Source organism: Sinocyclocheilus rhinocerous, unplaced genomic scaffold (genome assembly GCF_001515625.1).
Source record: "Sinocyclocheilus rhinocerous isolate Xijiao unplaced genomic scaffold, SAMN03320098_v1.1 scaffold1449, whole genome shotgun sequence".
Taxonomy (NCBI): Eukaryota; Metazoa; Chordata; class Actinopteri; order Cypriniformes; family Cyprinidae; genus Sinocyclocheilus; species Sinocyclocheilus rhinocerous.
The window spans coordinates 245,056-268,197 of record NW_015664992.1 but is presented as its reverse complement, the minus strand read 5'-3'; the positions used below and the strand labels follow the sequence as shown (position 1 = coordinate 268,197).

Below are 23,142 nucleotides of genomic sequence, written 5' to 3'. Positions count from 1 at the left end.
TATATATATATATATATGTGTGTGTGTGTGTGTGTGTGTATGTGTGTATGTAGGCTATATGTATGTATTTATTTTGATTAACTGAATAATATAATACATACATATAATACATACATCTTAAACTCATTGTACTTTAGCTACTTCATTTTAATTTTGTTTAACTTGATGTACTAAAATAACTAAAATTAATACTTATATAAAAAATTTATAAAAATATCTAGACATAAAAAATAACAAAATATTACTAAAACTTTAACCAAATTTAAAATGGAAAATACAAAAATAAAAACGAATTCAAAATTTATAACTAAAAATAAATATATAAAAACCTCTTAATCTCAATCAAAAATTCTCAAAGATACTAAAATAGCACTGGTTTGTTTTATTTTTAAAATGGCACTGGTAATGTTTTATTGTTACTGTACTTCTCTGCTTCACTACTTAATAGTATTTTAAAAACTTTATAATAATATATAATTTTAACATATACTGTATATATTATCTTATAATATATTATTATTATATGAATATATAATAATAACAAAATTTAAACTATTTATATTCAGATTTTATTTTTCTCCTTTTCTTTACTGTTCAAAACAACAGTTTTAAATAAAATAGTCAACATGTTGATATTTTCTTGATTGATTAACTGAGTCACAAACTTTGCATATTGCTTTCATGCTAATGCCAACAGCATTGAATTTATGAACTCGATTCAGATTTGTCTTGGTTGCAGTATTTCTTAAATCTTTCAAACCAATCTCTCTGCAGGAACTAATATCTGCAAGAACAACAACGGCGGCTGCCAGCAGCTGTGTCTTTACCGTGGTAACGGACAGCGAACGTGTGCATGCGCTCACGGAATGTTAGCCGAGGACGGTCAGAGTTGCCGTGACTACGACGGATACCTGCTGTATTCAGAACGCACGATACTAAAGAGCGTGCACTTATCAGACGAATACAACCTCAACGCTCCCATCAAACCGTTTGAAGATCCCGACCACATGAAGAACGTCATCGCGCTAACGTTCGATTACCGCGGAGGCGGCGGAAAAGGAGCCAATCGGATCTTCTACAGCGACATCCACTTTGGAAATATTCAGCAGATGAATGACGACGGGTCAGACCGGAAGACCGTGGTCGAGAGTGAGTTTCAAATAATTATGTCTTTCTACCTTAATTCTCTATTATTTTCTCTAATCCTTTTTGTTTCTTTTCTCTCGGCTAGATGTAGACTTGATGTACTAAAATAACTGAAACTAAAACTGACATAAAATTAATAAATACAATATAGACAAATAATAAAAAAGACAAAAACACACAACAGAATTCTTAGAATTTTAACAAAAATAAAAATGATAACGGAAAATATAAATTAATTCAAAATATCCCTGGTAAAAAAGTAATATATTTACAATAGATGAATTTCATAAGTATAGTTCAAATCTGTTAACACATATACTGTTAATATGTGTATTCTATAGTCTTACTGTATGAAATGTAAGATGACGTACAGGTCTGGGGGCGGGGCCAGTGCGTTAACTGCGTTAAAATATTTTATTCACGTTATTTTTTCATAACTAATTAATTAAAGGTGATTTGAGACTTTAGTCTTTGCAACTTTACAGATCTTCTTTATGCACCAAGAGCTTGTAACACTCCAAAGAGAAAGGAAAATTTGAAATGGCATCATATGGACCCCTTTAAGTAAATGCGTTAAACTGACAGCCCTATTATATACATAATATTAATTAAAAACTGTTATAGTATCTTAATAGGAATTAAAATTTAGCATTTTATGCACACTGTTTGTGGTACAGACATCAACGATATCTCAGATTGTTGAAAAAAAAAGATGGTAGAGTCTGTCATAGAGTTTATGTATAGTTATTTTGCAGTCCCCAAAACAAGTCCATGTGTTTGAATATGGAGTAGTGTTTTGTAGAGGTTTGATTGCAGCACCAACTCTCCATCACCAGCTCACAGCTGGAGAGAAAACAGTGCAAAGCCAGCGGACACACAATCAAACCGGACTGGGAAGTCTGAAGTCACGGCCAGCTCCTTTGTGAGAGCACAATAAACTCATTCTTTCATAAGACATTTGGCTCTCACAGCAGGAGCACTGAGCAAAGAAAGATGTGCGTATCTGTTTATTCTTCTGTTGCCACAAACACCATATGAATGAAGGATAATTATGATAATTGCAAACTCTCGACCAAAATGCCTCCTGAGAGAATGTTGGCTTCCTTGTGCTGAAGTGAAAAAGTTGGTCTGTCTGAAACAACAATCAAAACCAGATTCGCTATACATCCTTTCGTTTGATTTACTCTTATTTTAGGCAGAAATAATGTGGTTTTGAACAATAGTGTTTGGTTTTTGTAGATTTTATAGATACTGCCCTGTACAAATATACTGTATTATCCATTTGTTTTTACTTTTAAGTAGCAAATTTATACATTCAGTTAATAGTTTGTTTAGATATAACGTATGGAAGACCCCGAAATGTAATCATGCAGTATTTATTTACTAGTTAATCCAGCAAATTTATAAGACAAATGATCTACTTGCCAACATATTTTTTCTGTAAAGGTGGGCTTTTTATTTATTTTTGCAGTAAAGCTCTTTCCGTCATTTACTATATGTATTCTTTTTGGCTTTTTTATATGTTAAATGCTTTTTTGTTTTCTTACCATGTGGTTTTTATTACACTGGTTATGAACCGGTTATGTAATTCAAGCCAGGCGTAAATCTAGCGATTTAAAAAAACAAAACATTTCAGTTCTTACATCTTACACATCTGTCTTTGAACCGTCATCAGTAATGAATGAACAAACAAACAATGAATCATTTGCTTTCATTTCCCCCCCAGTTTTTCAGGGTTGTTTTGGCCAGATATAATTGACTCATGACTAAAAAGCGTATTTGGATATTGCATGTAAACATGGTGCAGAATAGCTGATTTATTTTAAAAACAGCTGATTTATTTATTACAGTTATAGTGTTTGGCATTTTATATTTTTTTATCATTACTTCATCATAGTTGCGCTCTGTTTTTGTTATTTTTATTTGTTAAAGGGATAGTTCACCCCCAAATTAAATCTGTCACCATATACTCACCCCAATGTTGTTTTAACCCTGTTTGACTGACTTTCTTCTGTGAAACATGAAAATAGAAATTCTAAAGAATGTCCATGCTGCTCTTTTGCTTACAGGGAAAGAAGGTGACTGCTGATCACCAAAACTGACACAAATATTGCCTTAATTAGTGCATTAAAGGGGTCCTATTATGCTTTTTCACTTTTTCAACTGAAGTTAGTCTGTAATGTTTTTGTTTGAGCATTGAGCAGCTAACCAATCCCAGCACATTTCGTATTTCAGAAGGCGGGCCTTCATTTGATTCAGGAACTATTCGAACCGTTCATGCCAGACTGAGGAGAGAGGTGTTGTAATAATGTAAAATATGTGAAAAATAATGTGTTTCTCGAACAACCTAGTATGAGAGCCTGTTCTAGTACACCTCCAAAACAAAACCAAGACTTTGTAAAAGAGCATAATAGGACCCCTTTAAAATCAAGTCATAGTCCATATGATTTATTATGCTTTTTTCTAATTTGTGCATCACCAAGACACATGAGAACCAATGATATTTGAGATTAATCAGATGTATATGCAGCACTGATATTACAACTTGCTAGACTGAATGTGAAGTCACATTGTGAATGCGCTATTCTTGTAACAACACATTAAACACGTGCAATAAATAACTAAAGCATAAAGAATTGACAGTATTGTTTGCACACATACTGTAGTAGTATTTGTATTTCAGAAGAGAAGGTTTCCACAACAAAAGCAGTCTTCATGGTTTTTGTTGATAGGCCTACATGCTTAAATTATATAAACATTATCTAAAATATGTGAATATTTAGTTTCATTTTGCAGTTTTCCGTCAACATAAATGCTGTTGACTAATATTTAGTGCTGTTTGAGACAGAGTAAAACTGACTAAAATGAATAAGAAATATTAATTCAATTTAAAGGATATTTCCTTCAAAAGTTTAAAACAGTAATACATTTATAATGGAAAATCTTTTGATTTTATTTTATAATCTTTAGTGTAAAGGGAAGAAAGAAAAACAAAAAACTTTGTTAACAGCCAGATTAAGGCTTTGTAATAAACAAAATAAAGTTTTCCTAGAATTCTAATATAATTAAATTTGGGATTTTTTTATTATGTCTCTCTCTCTCTCTCACTCTAAAATGTGTAAATATATGTTTCCAAAGTCAAGTTAAATAAACTTCACGTCACGTTATATCGTCTTTGAGACAATAATGCTTGTTGGTACACAGGTGTAAAACGTGTGGAGAGTACATTTACAAAGGGAAGAAGTTCAATGCCCGTAAGGAGACCGTTCAGAACGAACTGTACCTGGGGCTTCCCATTTTCAGATTCTACATTAAATGCACCAGATGCTTGGCTGAGATCACTTTCAAGGTACTAGAATAAACACGCACATCATACTCTTTAAAACCAGCACACAAACACTTAAGGAGTTTTTATTGTTAGTCTTGTGTGTTTGTTTAGTTGCACTTCATCTGATTGCTGTGTTTCACAGACAGATCCAGAGAGCACAGATTACGCCATGGAACATGGTGCAACAAGAAATTTTCAGGCTGAGAAACTGATTGAAGAGGAGGAGAAAAAGATCCAACAAGACCGAGAGGAAGAGGAACTCAATAACCCCATGAAGGTCTGATAGAAACTTTAAAGACTACATGTGTGTTTTATGATATTAGAAGTTTTGTTAGGGATTTATATAGTTTTGCTATTTGTGATTATTTTTTTCCGTTTTCAAGAGTTTGTTTTTTTGTTTTATTTTTGACAAAAGCTTTATTTTTATTTTATTTTTTATAAATGTTTTTCACATTTAATACATAAAGTCTTTACAGCATCTTTGTAAGGAAGCAAACAAAAGCCCATGCAAACTTAAAACATAACTCCCTGAATGCTGTCACAGGTCCTGGAGAACCGCACACGAGACTCAAAGTTGGAGATGGAGGTGCTGGAGAACCTGCAGGAGCTGAAGGAGCTGAACCAGAGGCAGGCACAGGTGGACTTTGAGGGCATGCTGGACCAGTATAAAGAGATGGAGCGGAGACAGAGAGAGAGAGAGCAGGAGGAAGACGAACGAGAGACCAAGTAAGAAACCTTTGAACTTTTGGAAGCTTTTGGCCTTTTTGCTTCATACACTGTATGTTGGAATATTTGAGCTTTTTAAAAATGCATTTGTCACACTACAGATTCATTTAAGCGCACAAAAAGGTTATTTAAAATGGGAGAAAAACTTAAATGACAAGGATTACAGTGGGGCTGCATGATTAATCAATATAAAAATGAAATTGCGATATAGCTTAGTGCAACTTCTGCTAAAAGTTTAATGGTTTAATGTTTGAAAATGAAATTCTTGAGAATTAAAAATAAAGCAAGTCATAAATATTATATTAGGATTGTAATTTTAAAGTTTTAATGTAAAAAATATATTTTGTTTTATTTTGCAGTGCATTTTACAATAGTAATATTACTATAATGTTTTGTTTTTAGTCATTTTTTATATTTTTATTTAGTAGTAATAATATTATTATTATTTTATAGCCATATCAATTATTGACTAAATTGTGCGGCCCGACAAACAAGCAAAGCAAACCTGTTTTTTTATTTAAATCGCGGTTTTTAACATAAAAATCAATCCGATTTTTCCCTGAAATTGTGCAGCCCTGGATTACTGCATTTAAAATATGGTTCATGTACAAAATGTAGCTATTCATATGAATTTAAGCAAATATGTTGATGTTTGAAAGGCATAATTGTGTCCATATTGCTTACCATGTACACTCACATGTGACAATAATTACACCTTGTGCATTCACAAGTAGCATGTAATGTCAAGATAAAAAGCATGGATTATATAATATAGGGTGGTTTAGACTTCCCTTTTCTCTTGCTCCTCATAGAGAGATGTTGGAGAGAGCTCTGGTCAAACGACTGAGGGACTCGGACTCTGAAGAAGAGACCGAAGATGCAAAAGACCAAAGCAGGAAACACACGGCTGATAAACCCACAGACATCCTCACCACAGACAGGGACACAGGACCACAGGTGGAGAGAAAGACAGCAGCCTCCACCTCATTAGATTCAAATCTAACTTGTTTTATTTGACATTGACACATTTTTTACATTTTATTTTGGTCACTTTTATTAATTATGATTTGGAAAAAGTCTTAGATATTACCTTAGATTTTTATTAATACATGCTTCTGGATATTCCACTGTGATTGGTCAGTTGCGACATGCTGCAATCAAGTATTTTCGTCATAGTTGCTCTCAGGCAGATAATTTCCTACGTAGCTGTGCTAGTTTCTTGTTTCTCATATCACTCCACACTCTATCTTCTCGCATAATAATTTCAGCTCAAATCAGTATTTCATATCCATTTGTTTATTTATCACAATAAATATTAACCAGGATAATATTCAGCCAGGCATTGCTGCAAAATAAACACTCACAAGGATTGTTGACTGTGCAAAAATCAATTGTTCTTTTAGCTTACATGTGTTTTTCTGTTGTCTTTCTATTCATCAAACGCCCCGTCTGTTTCTCTCATTAATGTATACGCTGGTTTCCTCCTGATCTCCACAGGGATCATCATCTGTGGGCGTTAAGAAACAGAAGGTGGAGAGCTGGGAGAGGAGTGTCGGAGGTCTGGGTGGGAAGGGAGCTCTGGGGTCTCTGGTGGTGAGGAAGAAACCAGCCGATTCTGCCTTTAAACCTGCTGCCGCTGCACCACGACAGGCTGCTGACACACAAACAGGTTCGTGATGATCATGATTTGCTGCCCATGAAACATTTCTGTTTATTAGCAATGTTGAAAACAGTTGTGCTGCTTCATATTTTAGTGGAAACTGATTTATTTTTTTTCAAGATCCTTTGATGAATTGAAAGTTCAAAAGAACAGCATTTATTTGAAATAGATTTTTAAATGTCTATTTAAAAAAAAAAAGTCCATAAAAGTATTAATCTCTACAAAAAAAACAACTTTGACCCCAGATTTTTAAATGGTGGGGTATATATAAACTTTAATAAAAAAATGTCTTATGTATGAATTTAATAAACCAAAATTGTAATTGAATGATTATTTATTAACAATATTACCTCTATAAAAATAATAATTCAATATTTATTATTATTTAATAAACAAAAATGAATTATTTTATCATTAACCTTTTTTTACTGTTTTACTAATATAAATTGTATTAATATAACTAATAAATAGACATTTTAATTATTATTATTTAATAAATCTAAACTGCAATTTTGTTTTATTTATATAGTTAATAGATAGATATTTATTATTTAATAAACCAAAATGGCAGTGGATGTATATCAGGATATCAGGAGTTATTATTATTATTATTTCTCTATAATCAAGGAATGGTACAGATGTGAAGTACGCAAGCCATTTTTTTAAAGGGGTCCTATTATGCTTTTTCAACTTTAGTTAGTCTGTAATGTTGCTGTTTGAGCATAAAAAAGATCTGCAATGTTACAAAGCTCAAAGTCCACTTCAAAAGGAGATATTTTATTTAACAGAAATCACTTTTCAAAAACTACAACGAATGACTCGTTTGGACTACAACGCATATTTTCCGGGATTTGTGATATCACAAAGATCGACGAATGGGACGAGGCCTGGTTGAGCTGCACTAGAGAAGGCAACGAGTGTTATCACTATGTCGGAGACACGCTAGCTTTCCCAAGGCAGATGAACTTAGAGTGGTTACAATCATCCTGGTTTAAATCGCGCTCAAATTGATTATATATTGACGCAATATTTACACTGACGCTCACAGGCGGCTATGGTGAGGGGCATGACATTTCCCGACCAGGCGCTGAGTGCTGCCAATCACAACACACACTGGCCCACACCCAGCTAACCAGTCACAGCACACACTGACCCAGCTAACCAGTCACAACACACACTGGCCCAGCTAACCAATCACAGCACACACTGGCCCAGCTAACCAATCACAGCACACACTGGCCCAGCTAACCAATCACAGCACACACTGGCCCAGCTAACCAATCACAGCACACACTGGCCCAGCTAACCAATCACAGCACACACTGGCCCAGCTAACCAATCACAGCACACACTGGCCCAGCTAACCAATCACAGCACACACTGGCCCAGCTAACCAATCACAGCACACACTGGCCCAGCTAACCAATCACAGCACACACTGGCCCAGCTAACCAATCCCAGCACATTTCGTATTTCAGAAGGCGGGCCTTCATTTGATTCAGGAACTATTCGAACCGTTCATGCCAGACTGAGGAGAGAGGTGTTGTAATAATGTAAAATATGTGAAAAATAATGTGTTTCTCGAACAACCTAGTATGAGAGCCTGTTCTAGTACACCTCCAAAACAAAACCAAGACTTTGTAAAAGAGCATAATAGGACCCCTTTAAAATCAAGTCATAGTCCATATGATTTATTATGCTTTTTTCTAATTTGTGCATCACCAAGACACATGAGAACCAATGATATTTGAGATTAATCAGATGTATATGCAGCACTGATATTACAACTTGCTAGACTGAATGTGAAGTCACATTGTGAATGCGCTATTCTTGTAACAACACATTAAACACGTGCAATAAATAACTAAAGCATAAAGAATTGACAGTATTGTTTGCACACATACTGTAGTAGTATTTGTATTTCAGAAGAGAAGGTTTCCACAACAAAAGCAGTCTTCATGGTTTTTGTTGATAGGCCTACATGCTTAAATTATATAAACATTATCTAAAATATGTGAATATTTAGTTTCATTTTGCAGTTTTCCGTCAACATAAATGCTGTTGACTAATATTTAGTGCTGTTTGAGACAGAGTAAAACTGACTAAAATGAATAAGAAATATTAATTCAATTTAAAGGATATTTCCTTCAAAAGTTTAAAACAGTAATACATTTATAATGGAAAATCTTTTGATTTTATTTTATAATCTTTAGTGTAAAGGGAAGAAAGAAAAACAAAAAACTTTGTTAACAGCCAGATTAAGGCTTTGTAATAAACAAAATAAAGTTTTCCTAGAATTCTAATATAATTAAATTTTGGATTTTTTTATTATGTCTCTCTCTCTCTCTCACTCTAAAATGTGTAAATATATGTTTCCAAAGTCACAATCTCAATACTGACCAAGCAGACCAACCGAGCAGCTCAACGGCCTGTGACAAATTCCATGAAAATTTTGTTTAGAATTTCTAAAATCTTTTTTTTTTTAAACCATGTTTTCCCCATATGTTTCTGTCTGCAGATGTTGGGTCAGTGGAGGGGTTGGCGTATCATCGGGCCTGGGACACTTTATTCTGGACCAGTTACACCACATCCACCATCACCCGTCACAGTGTGGACCAGAGCCACTGGGGGGCTTTCGACCGGGACTCTGTAGTCACCATGTCAGGAGATGACCACCCACGGGCGTTCGTCCTGGATGAATGTCAGAAGTGAGCTTTTCATTTCACAACAAACTCATTATTTCAACATTCAAAACAGTGTAATATTCACATTCACTAACTGTTCCCTTTTGGAAGGGATGTCATGTTGCTTTCAGGATGCCACTACTGATATCATATCACACTCAATGTTTGCCATCGACTCACATTCCTCTGCTTTTCCCCAGCTTGATGTTTTGGACCAACTGGAATGAGCAGTCGCCCAGTATCATGCGCGCCCAGCTGTCCGGAGCCAATGTCCTGGTGATCATCGGCAGTGACGTCCGCACTCCCAATGGACTCGCCATTGACCATCGTGCCGAGAAGCTCTATTTCTCGGACGCTACGCTTGATAAGATTGAGCGCTGCGAGTATGACGGCTCCCACCGTTATGTAAGTCTGAACTTGCACCCATGAGTGTCCATTTTGCTTAACTTACACCGTGACTACAACAAGTCAAATCCCAATGCGTCCAGACCAGCTGCAATCATGAGGTGCAGTAAGACATTTCATTGCATTTTAATAGCTTAGTGAAATCTCACTAGTCCAAAAACATAGCTGTACAGCAATAATAATAATTTTCAGTAAATGATGGCTTAATTTTCATTTTTGGGTGAATTAGGGCGAATAGCTGTAATAGTTTTAGTTTAATTGTGCAGGGCCATCTTGAATTTAGAGGCATTTTAGTGGCATTTTTGTCACATCATATAAACATCACACATATTCTGATTGGCAGGGCCCTAAATAGGTGTTTTCCCCAACTACTGCATAATTCCAGCCAAAACATTCAGAAGTAGTTCATTTATTCTCAAATGGAAAAATCAAAATGGTAGAGAACTTTTTAAATTTTAACATTTCAACAAACCAAATGGTTCCTTTCTGTCTGTTTTGGCGTCTGTAGGTGGTTTTGAAGAATGAGCCAGTGCATCCTTTCGGTTTGGCTGTGTACGGTGACCACATCTTCTGGACAGACTGGGTGCGCAGAGCCGTCCTCAGAGCCGACAAATATGTTGGTGGAGACATGAAGGTGTTAAGAGCTGATATTCCACAACAGCCAATGGGGATCGTCGCTGTGGCCAATGATACAAATAGCTGTGAGTGAACGGCCGTAATGGCAGCATGGTCAAGAGTACTGTAAATCAACTGTGTGAGAGAGCGATTGCCTTACAGTGTCCTGTCATCTCAACCATGTAATTATGTGCCAAAAGTAATCTGTGATTGCCACAGAACCGAGAAGAACTCTATAACGCTTGGGAATGGCACAATCAATATCTTTCATCATGCTTATCTAAGTGTGATAGAAGCAATTCTCAAGCACTCAAACCCCCAAAGACAGCATCTCTGCCTGCTCTGAAGCCCCCGATTACTGTCCTCCCAACTAAAACATTAACCCAAACAAAACCCAACAAATAGCCAATAGCAGCTAGATTTGAAGAAACTAAACTTTTTTTTTTTTACAATTAAATACCCTGTTTTACTTGGAAATCTGAAGTAAAAGTAAAACCTTTTATCCTCAAATGATCATATCCTGGAAAACTGGATTTGTCTCAATCTTTTGAAATAAAAATTTGACTTCCTGTGTTGACCATCTATCTATCTATCTATCTATCTATCTATCTATCTATCTATGACTTCCTGTGTTGACCATCTATCTATCTATCTATCTATCTATCTATCTATCTATCTATCTATCTATCTATCTGTCTATCTATCTATCTATCTATCTATCTAATTATGTGTTTAATAACTAAATGATTTTAACGTAGAGCCCTGAATTAAGCTCCCCAGTTCACAATCTATTTACTGTAATTCATAAAAAATAGAACACTTATATACATTTTAAAATGAATTAAATACATGGTACAATTGCTCTGTCATTTATGATGATTTAAATAAAATGAATTACAGCTAAATGTAATAATACATATATTTTTGGTGAAATGTGACAAGACCTTTTTTTTGACCTTATAGATAGACTTCTGCAGCTTGGCTATGTAGTAACTTTCATCTGCACACCACTGTGAGAACTACTGTTTGAGTGTTTACATCTGTGTGCTGTGAATTGGAAATAATTGTCTGTAAATATGTGTGCAAGTGGGTAGTGAATGTTAAGTGGGTTATTTGTATCTGTTTGTGTTTCATGAAGGGCTGCATAACGAGTACACATAATGCTCCTTGTGACTTCTCAATGTCAAGAGCTTCCGGGGATGCTAAATTCCTGTGTGTGTGTGTGTGTGTGTGTGTGCGCGCAGGTGAGTTCTCGCCCTGTCGGGTGAATAATGGAGGTTGTCAGGATCTGTGTCTGCTCACATCAGACGGACGGGTCAACTGTAGCTGCCGCGGAGAGAGGAAACTGCTGGAGGACAACACCTGCATAGGTGAGACACCACCAACCAATCACAGACTTCATACAATATATATCTACATATGCAAGTATTTTCGTTAAATACAGTGTTCACAGTTAACTGATCGTATGGAGATGAACAGAGTCTCAAAGCAGCTTTAAACAGAGGCAGGTTTGAATGTTCCTGCTCAAAAGCACAGTGACAATAGCGAGTAAATTACATCACTAGCCGGGTTTCCATCCAAAGTTGCGAATTTAACTTGTGCGCAAAACTGGAATATCGCATAAAACATTTGTGAACAAGCATCGTTTCCATCCAACAGCTCAAAGAGAACAAAATCGTCACTTCCTGATAAACTGGCACTATAAATCACTAAGAAAAGTAGGAAAATATAATAATTTTCATATATAATAATAAATGACTTGCGCCTCAGAGCGAGCAGACGAAACACAAATGAATGCAGTCACTGCTTTCGGAGGTGGATGCTGCTGTTTGGGAACGCAGTCGTGTAAGACATTTCTGGGAGGCAATTATACAGAAATACTTTGATGAAAGACTTTGCTCTTGCATTTCCGAATGACCATAACAACATTTCAGATGCTGTGGAATGAGTTCTGTCCGCTGGTTAGTCGGGATTTGCCGTCCCATAGCGCAAAGTCACATGACTTTTTTGATGCGCTTGGAGGAATTTATTCGCAAAATGCATTTCCATCTCCCATTATTCGCATCAGCCCTTTTTCGCACAAGTCAAAAACCACCTCAAGCGAGCGTAAAAACTTTTTTTGCGAATTAAGGGATTTTTATTCTAAATTTTCTAAATATCTTTATTTGAGATATTGAAAAATATCTCAAATAAAATCTCTGCATTTAATTGTGTTGATATCCTAAAGCTGCTACTAATCTAAAACAATATATCAGTGGACCAGGGTAAACACTGTCTTTGGACAAAATATCACTACATGGCTGTACATGAGGAGGTTGTGATCAACATGCTACAAGCAGGAATATATAGTGGCTTGCACTACAGTATGTTAATAGCTGCTATCTTGTGTCTCTCAGCTCAGAACACGTCGTGCAGCAGTATGGATGACTTTGAGTGTGGGAATGGAGACTGCATCAAATACACGCTCACCTGTGATGGCATGGCCCACTGCAAAGACAAGTCAGACGAGAAGCAGTCCTACTGCAGTGAGTGTGTGTAAGATATTCTGAATGTTCACGGCGGTTCTGAAGGCCTGCCACTCTTATCGGTCTGTGTTTGTGTCCAGCTAACCGCGTGTGTAAGAAGGGCTATAAGCGCTGTGTGAACGGACGCTGTATCGGCCACAGTTCCTGGTGTAACGGGCGAGATGATTGTGGGGATAACTCCGATGAACTCTTCTGTAATGGTAAGTCCATCTGTTCATACACATTATATTAGGCTGCAGCCTAATCTTCAAATCCAGCCTGTAGGCCCCTTTGAATTCTATAGATTTCAAACGTTCTGATGTTGTACAGTTTGGTTCCCCCTCGAGGGAACTCACACTGCGTCGGTAACGACACTTTGGGGAACCCCCTCAGCGTAGCACGTCTGAAGCATGAATGAAACTATTCCAATCCTGATTGGTGTTGCATCATGTCGTAACATGTGACGGCATAGTCGGAAGCTACAAAGGGACGCCGGCACACAACAGAGTCAGCTTTTTGCTCTTCAGCAAGCGCTCTGTGTCATTGTGTGTCTTATTTGGTGTTGTTTGTCACAAGCATATAGATTATCATGGCGAGTGGACAATTTAAGCGGTGTGTTCATCCCTGCCCGAGGTTTTTAACGGGTGGGGACACACATCAGCTGTGTGTTTATTGTTTAGGAGCGCAGCACGCACGGGCAGCTCTCGAGGGAGCTGCCTGTGCGGACTGTGAAGCACTGCCGATCAGAGGGCTGCGCTCCCGCCTGGCTGTATTTGATGAGGCCGGCTAGGCTCGCGCACCTCGTGGTTTGGGTCGGCGACTCGGCGGCTTAGATCGTGGGGCTCGCAGATGGATTTGTCAGGAAGGCTCGAGACTGCTGCGGCACATTCTGTCCTCGTCTGACACTTCCGATGTTCTCACTCCCCGTGTGGAAGCCCGCGCCGTGGCTTCTTCCACACGGGAGGAGAACTCGATGTTTGAGCTGTCTGATTCTGAGGAATTAGACGTGCTCAGCATCGAGGCGGGTGAAATTGCAGAGAGCTCGCCACTGCATTCACACGCACATGAGGAGCTGGTTGAGTGTTGACTCGTGCTGTGGCCAAACTTAATATTAACTGGCCTCAAGAAAGGCAGGAAGTGCAAGTGCAGCACAGGTCTCAGCCTCAATGCCGGGGTTTACCGTTTTTTCCTGACTTACACAATGAGTTGTGTAAGTCATGGAATAAACCGTACTCCGCACGACTGTCTAACCCTCCTGTGTTAGATTTTAGTAACATCTTAGGAGCGTGGGTTTACCGTTTTTTCCTGACTTACACAATGAGTTGTGTAAGTCATGGAATAAACCGTACTCTGCACGACTGTCTAACCCTCCTGTGTTAGATTATAGTAACATTTTAGGAGCCCTTGAGTACGGTTATGGGACGATGCCTCGGGTGGAAGAGGCTTTAGCCAGCTACCTCTCCCCTGATGTTGCGTCGTCCCTTAAAGCCCCAGTGCTGCACACCAAACCTTGTCGTATTACATCACCTTTGGTGGGCAGGGCTTATATCGCGGCAGGTCGTGCTGGTGCATGCCTGCATACAATGGTGCTTATGCAGGCATACCAGGCTGATTTTTTAAAGGATTTAGATGAGGGTGAGGGACCAACACAGGGTGATTTAGCGGAGCTGCATAGAGCCGCAGATTTGTCTCTCCGTGTTACCAAGGAGACGGCCCGTGCCATCGGCCGCTCCATTGCAGCGATGGTGGCCGCGGAGAGACTGGTAAGTGGCTAAACTTATCGGGGATGAAGGAAAAGGACAGGGCCTTTCTCCTAAATGCCCCGATATTGCCTTCTGGCCTGTTCGGCAACGCAGTCAATATGGTTGTCGACAGGTTTCAGGAGGTTAAAAAGCAGTCTGCGGCTTTTAAGCAGTATCTCCCTCGCCGCTCTAAATCTAAGAAGGCTGCTCCGAGTGGATGGCCCCAGCCGTCATCAAGCTCCTCGTACCGGCAGGTACAAAAGGAGAGTGTCGCTTCTAGAGCCCTTGGCAACAGAGGCGACGCTCTCGCCCGAAGCCCGCTGAGCCAAAGGTCGATTTGAGGACCGTCCTTCAGGCAAGAAAGGTTACGGGAAAAAGGTCCTAGCTTTTGCAGGGCTTCTGAGGGTTGCCCCCCCGGGCTGGAGCGATCAAGGTCGTTTCCACCTCGGAATCCTCAGGAAATCGATGTTGGAATCCCTCCGTTCAGTACGCTTCGGGCTACATCGATTTCCGGCGAACGCTTGCTGCAGTGTCCGCCCCGAGGGCTTGCGGCCTGGCAGCGACAGCATCCACACATAGAAAATCGTTTTCGATCTTTTCCTGCCGGTGTTCCGCTTCAGGGGATCGTAAACGAAACTCGAAGAACACCCGAGGTCAGCCTCGAGAGGCTGATTCCCTTAGTAGATTATATCAGTGCATGGCAATGCCTTCCGGATATATCTCCATGGGTCCGTACAGTAGAAAGAGGGTACAGGCTGCAGTTCGTTTACCGCCCCCCGAAGTTCAATGGGGTGGTCTAGACTGTGGTGCACCCCGAGCAGGGTCGGGTGATGGAACAGGAAGTTCACTCCCTGTTGGTGAAGGAGGCCATAGAAAGTGTTCCTCCACCAGACAGGGAGTCCTGGTTCTACAGCCGGTATTTCATAGTTCCCAAGAAGGATGGGGGGTTGCGTCCAATTTTAGATCTGCGGCACTTGAATCGTTCTCTGAGGAGATTCAGGTTCAAGATGCTCAATATTCCCACCATCGTGAGTCATCGTTCTCTGAGGAGATTCAGGTTCAAGATGCTCACTATTCCCACCATCGTGAGTCAGATCAGATCGGAGGACCTGGTTGGTCACGATATATCTAAAGGACGCATACTTCCATGTTTCTATCATTCCTTCTCACAGGAAGTTCCTGAGGTTCGCTTTCGGGGGCAAAGCGTTCCAATATCGGGTTCTTCCGTTTGGCCTAGCTCTCTCCCCTCGCACTTTCACCAAGTGCATGGATGCAGCTCTAGCGCCACTGAGGCTTCAGGGCATCCATGTGCTGAATTATATCGACGACTGGCTTACACTGGCCCAGTCTCGAGAGATGGCTGTTCGGCATCGAGATGTCGTCCTTGGACACATTCAGAGCTTGGGGTTGAGACTCAACACGAAAAAGAGCGTGTTGTCGCCCACAAAGAGAACCACGTTCCTGGGGGTGGTATGGGACTCGGCAACGATGTGGGCACTTCTCCCAGATCTCAGCGGTCACCATGTCCTAATACGAGCAGACAATATGTCAGTGGTCTCATATTTTAATCATCAGGGGGGTCTGAGGTCGCGCCCTCTGTGCAGACTGACGCATCAGATCCTCCTGTGGTCCAAGGAGAAACTGTCATCTCTCAGAGCGATGTATGTCCCTGGGGACCAGAATCAGGGAGCAGACGTCCTGTCGAGGCAGGGGTTGAGGCCCGGGGAATGGAGACTTCACCCCGAGGTGGTGAAGTCGATATGTGAGAGGTTCGGCCCAGTGGAAGTGGACTTGTTCACGTCTTGAGAGACGACCCACTGTCCACTGTGGTTTTCTCTAACACATCCAGCCCCGCTGGGGTTGGACGCCATGGTACAGACATGGCCGAGGCTACGCCTGTACACTTTTCCCCAGATCGCTCTGCTCCCGGGAGTTCTGGAGAGGGTCCGGAAAGAAGGGGTGAGTCTATTGCTGGTAGCCCCGTTCTGGCCGGCCCGGGTGTGGTTCTCAGATATCATGCCACTCCTGGCAGGCCAGCTGTGGCAGATCCCTCTGAGGAGGGACCTGCTGTCTCAGGCAGGGGGCGAGATATTTCACCCTCGGCCAGAGCTGTGGAAACTGTGGGTCTGGCCCCTGAGGGGGCTCAGTACCTAGAGGCTGGCTTGTCGGCTGGACTGATCGAGACCATACTCAGTTCCAGGGCTCCCACCACGAGGAGATTGTTCGGCCTAAAGTGGAATGTGTTTTCCACATGGTGTAGAGAGCGTGGGTTGGACCCAGTTAACTGCCCAATGCTGGAGTTCCTCCAAGATCGCTTCTCTGCTGGTCTTACCCCGTCCACACTAAAGGTGTACGTGGCTGCCATTGCGGCTTTCCACGCTCCTTTAGGTGCTGGGCCTCTGGGGAGGCACCAGCTGGTCGTGCGTTTCCTCCGTGGTGCATGGAGGATGAGGCCTGCGACTCGTTCCAGAGTCCCAACTTGGGATCTGGCTGTGGTCCTTGAAGGGCTGTCACTTGCCCCCTTCGAGCCTCTCGAGTCAGCTACGGCAAAGAACCTGACCTTTAAGATGGTCTTTCTGTCTCGTATTTGAATCATCAGGGGGGTCTGAGGTCGCGCCCTCTGTGCAGACTGGCGCATCAGATCCTCCTGTGGTCCAAGGGGAAACTGTCGTCTCTCAGAGCGATGTATATCCCTGGGGACCAGAATCAGGGAGCAGACGTCCTGTTGAGGCAGGGGTTGAGGCCCGGGGAATGGAGACTTCACCCAGAGGTGGTGAAGTCGATATGCGAGAGGTTCGGCCCAGTGGAAGTGGATTTGTTCGCGTCTCGAGAGACGACCCACTGTCCACTGTGGTTTTCTCTCACGCATCCAGCCCCGCTGGGGTTGGCCGCCATGGTACAGACGTGGCCGAGACTATGCCTGTATGCTTTTCCCCCGATCGCTCTGCTCACGGGAGTTCTGGAGAGGGTCCGGAAAGAAGGGGTCAGTCTATTGCTGGTAGCCCCGTTCTGGCCGGCCCGGGTGTGGTTCTCAGATATCATGTCACTCCTGGCAGGCCAGCCGTGGCAGATCCCTCTGAGGAGGGACCTGCTGTCTCAGGCAGGGGGCGAGATATTTCACCCTCGGCCAGAGCTGTGGAAACTGTGGGTCTGGCCCCTGAGGGGGCTCAGTACCTAGAGGCTGGCTTGTCGGCTGGACTGATCGAGACCATACTCAGTTCCAGGGCTCCCACCACGAGGAGATTGTTCGGCCTAAAGTGGAATGTGTTTTCCACATGGTGTAGAGAGCGTGGGTTGGACCCAGTTAACTGCCCGGTGGCTTCAGTGCTGGAGTTCCTCCAAGATCGCTTCTCTGCTGGTCTTACCCCGTCCACACTAAAGGTGTACGTGGCTGCCATTGCAGCTTTCCATGCTCCTTTAGGTGTTGGGCCTCTGGGGAGGCACCAGCTGGTCGTGCGTTTCCTCCGTGGTGCATGGAGGATGAGGCCAGCGACTCGTTCCAGAGTCCCAACTTGGGATCTGGCTGTGGTTCTTGAAGGGCTGTCACTTGCCCCCTTCGAGCCTCTTGAGTCGGCTACGGCAAAGAACCTGACCTTTAAGATGGTCTTTCTCCTAGCAATTACTTCGCTCAAGAGAGTGGGGGATCTCCAGGCTTTGGCTATCTCGCCGACTTGCCTGGAATTTGCCCCTGGAGGAGTTAAGGCCATTTTACACCCTAGGCCAGGCTATGTGCCCAAGGTGCCATCTAATATGGCATGGCCCGTGGTTCTTCAGGCCTTCCATCCTCCGCCTCATGTGTCGACGGAAGCAGAGAGGCTTCATCTGCTCTGCCCTGTCAGAGCATTGAACATCTTTATTCAGAAGTCCTCTCATTGGAGGAGGTCAGAACAGTTGTTGGTGTGCTTTGGATCACCCAAGAAGGGACTTCCTGCTTCCAAGCAGACAATTAGTAATTGGATTGTTCAGGCTATTGCCTTGGCCTATCAGGTGCGCGGTTTGCCTTCACCTGTGGCCTTGAGGGCCCACTCTACTAGAGGCATGGCGTCCTCTAGGGCCCTCCTGTCAGGAGTCCCATTTCAGGAGATCTGCGATGCGGCTGGGTGGTCCACCCTGGATACTTTCATCAGGTTTTATAGTCTGAACCTTCCCTCCACTCTGGGTGCACGAGTGCTCTCGTCCTAAGTTGTGCCTGGTTCAGCTTCACACTAGGACAGGCATGTTTTGGTGTGGCATAGTGGGTATCTGTTCCCCAAAGTGTCGTTACCGATGCAGAGTGAGTTCCCTCGAGGGGGAACGTCTCGGGTTACGACTGTAACCCTTGTTCCCTGAGAAAGGGAATGAGACACTGCGCCTCTTTGCCACACCTCTCCATGCCTGGGAGCGGCTTGCTTCATCGCAAAAGCTGACTCTGTTGTGTGCCAGCGTCCCTTTGTAGCTTCCGACTATGGGATTGGAATCAGGATTGGAATAGTTTCATTCATGCTTCAGACGCGCTACGCTGAGGGGGTTCCCCAAAGTGTCGTTACCGACGCAGTGTCTCGTTCCCTTTCTCGGGGAACAAGGGTTACATTCGTAACCCAAGATGTTTTCCCCTTCCTGCTCTGTTACAGCGGGTGCTGGTGTTTTTGCCTTTTGAATTCGAAAGCGCTTTGGTTCAACTGATGTTGATGTTAAGCCTGCTAAAAACGTAAAATGAAACATGACAAGTCAATACTTTATGGGTGAACCATTATATTTTCCCCCAAAATCAAAGCTAAATTGATTCTGAACATTTGGTCGGTTTCATTGTCAAGTGGCTGGTATGTCTGCATGGCTATAGAATATTGTTTGACTAATCTGATGCAGATGAAATGTTTTGCAGCAGCTGAATTTATGAGAAACATACAGTATTTGTCATTTTTAGGTTGAAAGAAAGAAAGAAAAATTTATGAATTAATGAATTATTTAATTGATTTAAAAATTAATGAATGAACTAATTAAGTAATTAATAAAAATAAAAAAACATTGTAAATGTTCAGTAATCATTTGGAGAATAGAATGAAGTCACTATTGAGAACAATGAGAACTATCAAAAAAAACAATTGTTAGGACCATTGTTGTGGTCCTAAAAATGTTTTCTTATTTATTGTTATTATTATTAGTAGTAATAATAGTAGTATTTATTTCTTTAGCACATGATTTTGTGAGTTTATGCATTTTTTGTACTGTATGTGTTCCAGCAACCCTGTGCACGGCGGATCAGTTTCAGTGCAGAGACAAATCATGTGTGTCAAACTCCAGTCGCTGTAACCAGGTGCTGGACTGTGAGGACGCCAGCGATGAAATGAACTGCTGTAAGTTTGTTCATTAAATCCTCATGAAATCAAAATTTACAATATGTATTTTGTTAGCGCACATTGTTAGTCTTAAAGGCACAATATGTAAGTTTTCGTCGCTAGAGTGCACATATTCAAAACAAACAAGAAACAAAGGCGTAGTTGATGACGCCGTGACTGAGTGTGGAATCATGGGAGTTGTCGTCTTCATCCCCACAGCCGATGCAATCCAATGGGACTCGGGCAGAAATCATGTTCATGGATGAGCTAATGTATTGAAGACTTATTAAGGTCACTGTAGAATGAAGCAGGGTGGGGCTAAAAGTCGTGGAAGCGAAATAAGGCCGCTGGAGTGATTGCTAATGAAGGACGAACGCGATACACGACTCGATAGCAGCAGAGCTTTTATTATGCCACAGTCGACCGCTTCTGCTTCTTCCTGTCATGCATATGTGGGGTAAAACAGCTATGTTTTATACTAGATACAGGGTTCCCACGCTTCTTGAAAGTACTTGAAAGTACTTGAATTTCAGACATATGGATTCAAGGCCTGGAAAGTACTTGAAAACAAACATAGGTCCTTGAAAGTGCTTGAATTAAATTTGAAATACATTTTGTTTATGGCGCTATTTAAAAAATTGTCCTATATGTTCTGTCAAAGAACGAAACGGCACTAATGATTGGGGTGGAGACGGGGTAGCGCGGAAAAAAACTTAGAGTGTGTGTTGATGCGCAGCCTAGAGTCCTGAGCGGGACAGTTTTCTTAAGCCCGCTCTCGCTGAATTTCTGACCATTACCGCCCGCTCCCGCAACGTGTGTGTGCCGCTCCAGCAAACATTCTAATATTGTATATACAGGGATTCAAGTTTTCCGTCGCTACGACGGATTTCCGTCAATTGGAAAAAATGAGGGGAGAAGAAACACGTAGCGCATTGTTGTTGTTGTACCAGAAATCATCCCCCGGCTGCAGCCAGCTTCTCACTGACAACATAACGCCGCTCGCATCATTCACAGTCGGGTTATTAGCAGAGAACACAGAGCAGGACTTGAATTTCGGCGCGGGATTGAGGCTATTAATAACAATTCTACTAATTCCCGCAGGTTCCGCTCTTATAACACGATGACAGATGACGGAACGTATCATTTGCATGTGCTTTCGAGTCTTGAGAACTCACTTGCGCGCTCTCATTTTCTGTGCGCCTACAGATCGCGATAAGGAGAGTGACAGTTTTTAATAATTATTAAAGGAGTTTGCCAATGTGATATTGGTTAAATACAACAGTTCAATAAACAAGTACTGCCTGATTTTGCTCTATTTCATCAACGAAAATAGTTCCAAATAAAGTAACAGCTCAGCCGCTGCGCATCTCTAAAAGCAAACACAGCGGTGTTTCATTCATGAACAAACATTCTAATATTGTATATACAGGGATTCAAGTTTTCCGTCGCTACGACGGATTTCCGTCAATTGGAAAAAATGAGGGGAGAAGAAACACGTAGCGCATTGTTGTTGTTGTACCAGAAATCACCCCCGCCACGGCTGCAGCTTCTCACTGACAACATAACGCCGCTCGCATAATTCACAGTCGGGTTATTAGCAGAGAACACATAGCAGGACTTGAATTTCGGCGCGGGATTGAGGCTATTAATAACAATTCTACTAATTCCCGCAGGTTCCGCTCTTATAACACGATGACAGATGACGGAACGTATCATTTGCATGTGCTTTCGAGTCTTGAGAACTCACTTGCGCGCTCTCATTTTCTGTGCGCCTACAGATCGCGATAAGGAGAGTGACAGTTTTTAATAATTATTAAAGGAGTTTGCCAATGTGATATTGGTTTAATACAACAGTTCAATAAACAAGTACTGCCTGATTTTGCTCTATTTCATCAACGAAAATAGTTCCAAATAAAGCAACAGCTCAGCCGTTGCGCATCTCTAAAAGCAAACACAGGGGTGTTTAATTCATTCAATGAAAGTGTGTTTTTGAACGAATTTAGTGAGTCAGTGATTCATGAATACCCATTCATAAACACTTGTTTCATTTCTGAATGAATCAGCTGTTCAAACGAATCAATTGAATGAATGATTCAGTGATAAAAATCAGTGACTTGCTGCCACCTGCTGGCGGTTTCAGTTTTATTTTTAGATATAATTTCAGTTATTTAAATCATTTAATATTTCTGTATTCCAAATTTTATATGTAAAACATTAATCTCAACATGAATTTATGAATTCATGAATAATTGCACTCATGCCACCTTTATTAATACTAATTTCATATGATTGCTAACTTATTTGTCTTATTCTGCTTCTTATTATATTTTTTTAAATAGAACTTTTAAAAAGCTTATAAACATACATTTTTGAATTTGCCATTACAAAGGTAAAAAAACGCCCCTGTAAATCACTTTAAGGAGTCAAATATCACCTCGTATTAGGAAGGCTAATTTTTGATCAGAATGTTTGATTACATTATTTACTATTTACTTGTCTTTTTTAGTTAAAATAAATTCAATTTTGAGTGCACATGATTCTTTGGTGGGGAGGGGGCGTGGTCTATGGGAAATAGTCCTGCCACCACAGCTAGAAAAAATCCTAGGAAACACAGCATACATTTAATAAAATTAGAAAAATGCATTTACAAAGGTAAAAAGAAAATGCCCCTGAAATCACTTGTCAGCTCGTATTAGGAAGGCTAATTATTGATCAGAATTTTTTATTATTGATTAGAAGGTGCTCCTAAATTTTTTTAATTAGGAGGACAAGTGCTCCTATTTACAAGAAGAAAAACACTGCTCTTAAACTGGGTGTGTGACAGGTATGACTGTGGAATAGGGTTTGGCCGAGGAAAAATTCTGTCAAAAGATTTTTTTTTTCTTTAACTCCATAATTTTCGCACATCAGGGAGCCGCTATCAATATGCGAGGTACTGAAATCGCATTTGAATTAGCGCTCTCTGTTCACTTTTGATTTCGCGATCACGCGCACTCTGTGTAAAGGGAGCACATCTT

The 23,142-nt window shown here is 41.1% G+C and overlaps 1 protein-coding gene across 1 annotated transcript in view; it reads left to right on the top strand.

Annotated features, from left to right (window-relative positions):
* Positions 1-23,142, top strand: part of lrp1aa (low density lipoprotein receptor-related protein 1Aa) — a 200,204-nt gene that overhangs the window by 120,116 nt on the left and 56,946 nt on the right. Inside the window, exons 38-45 of the mRNA XM_016541471.1 lie at positions 775-1,149; positions 9,379-9,568; positions 9,745-9,949; positions 10,458-10,650; positions 11,809-11,934; positions 12,961-13,089; positions 13,170-13,289; positions 20,030-20,143. Coding sequence (XP_016396957.1) covers positions 775-1,149; positions 9,379-9,568; positions 9,745-9,949; positions 10,458-10,650; positions 11,809-11,934; positions 12,961-13,089; positions 13,170-13,289; positions 20,030-20,143 — 1,452 coding nt within the window. The remainder of the gene's footprint in view (positions 1-774; positions 1,150-9,378; positions 9,569-9,744; positions 9,950-10,457; positions 10,651-11,808; positions 11,935-12,960; positions 13,090-13,169; positions 13,290-20,029; positions 20,144-23,142) is intronic.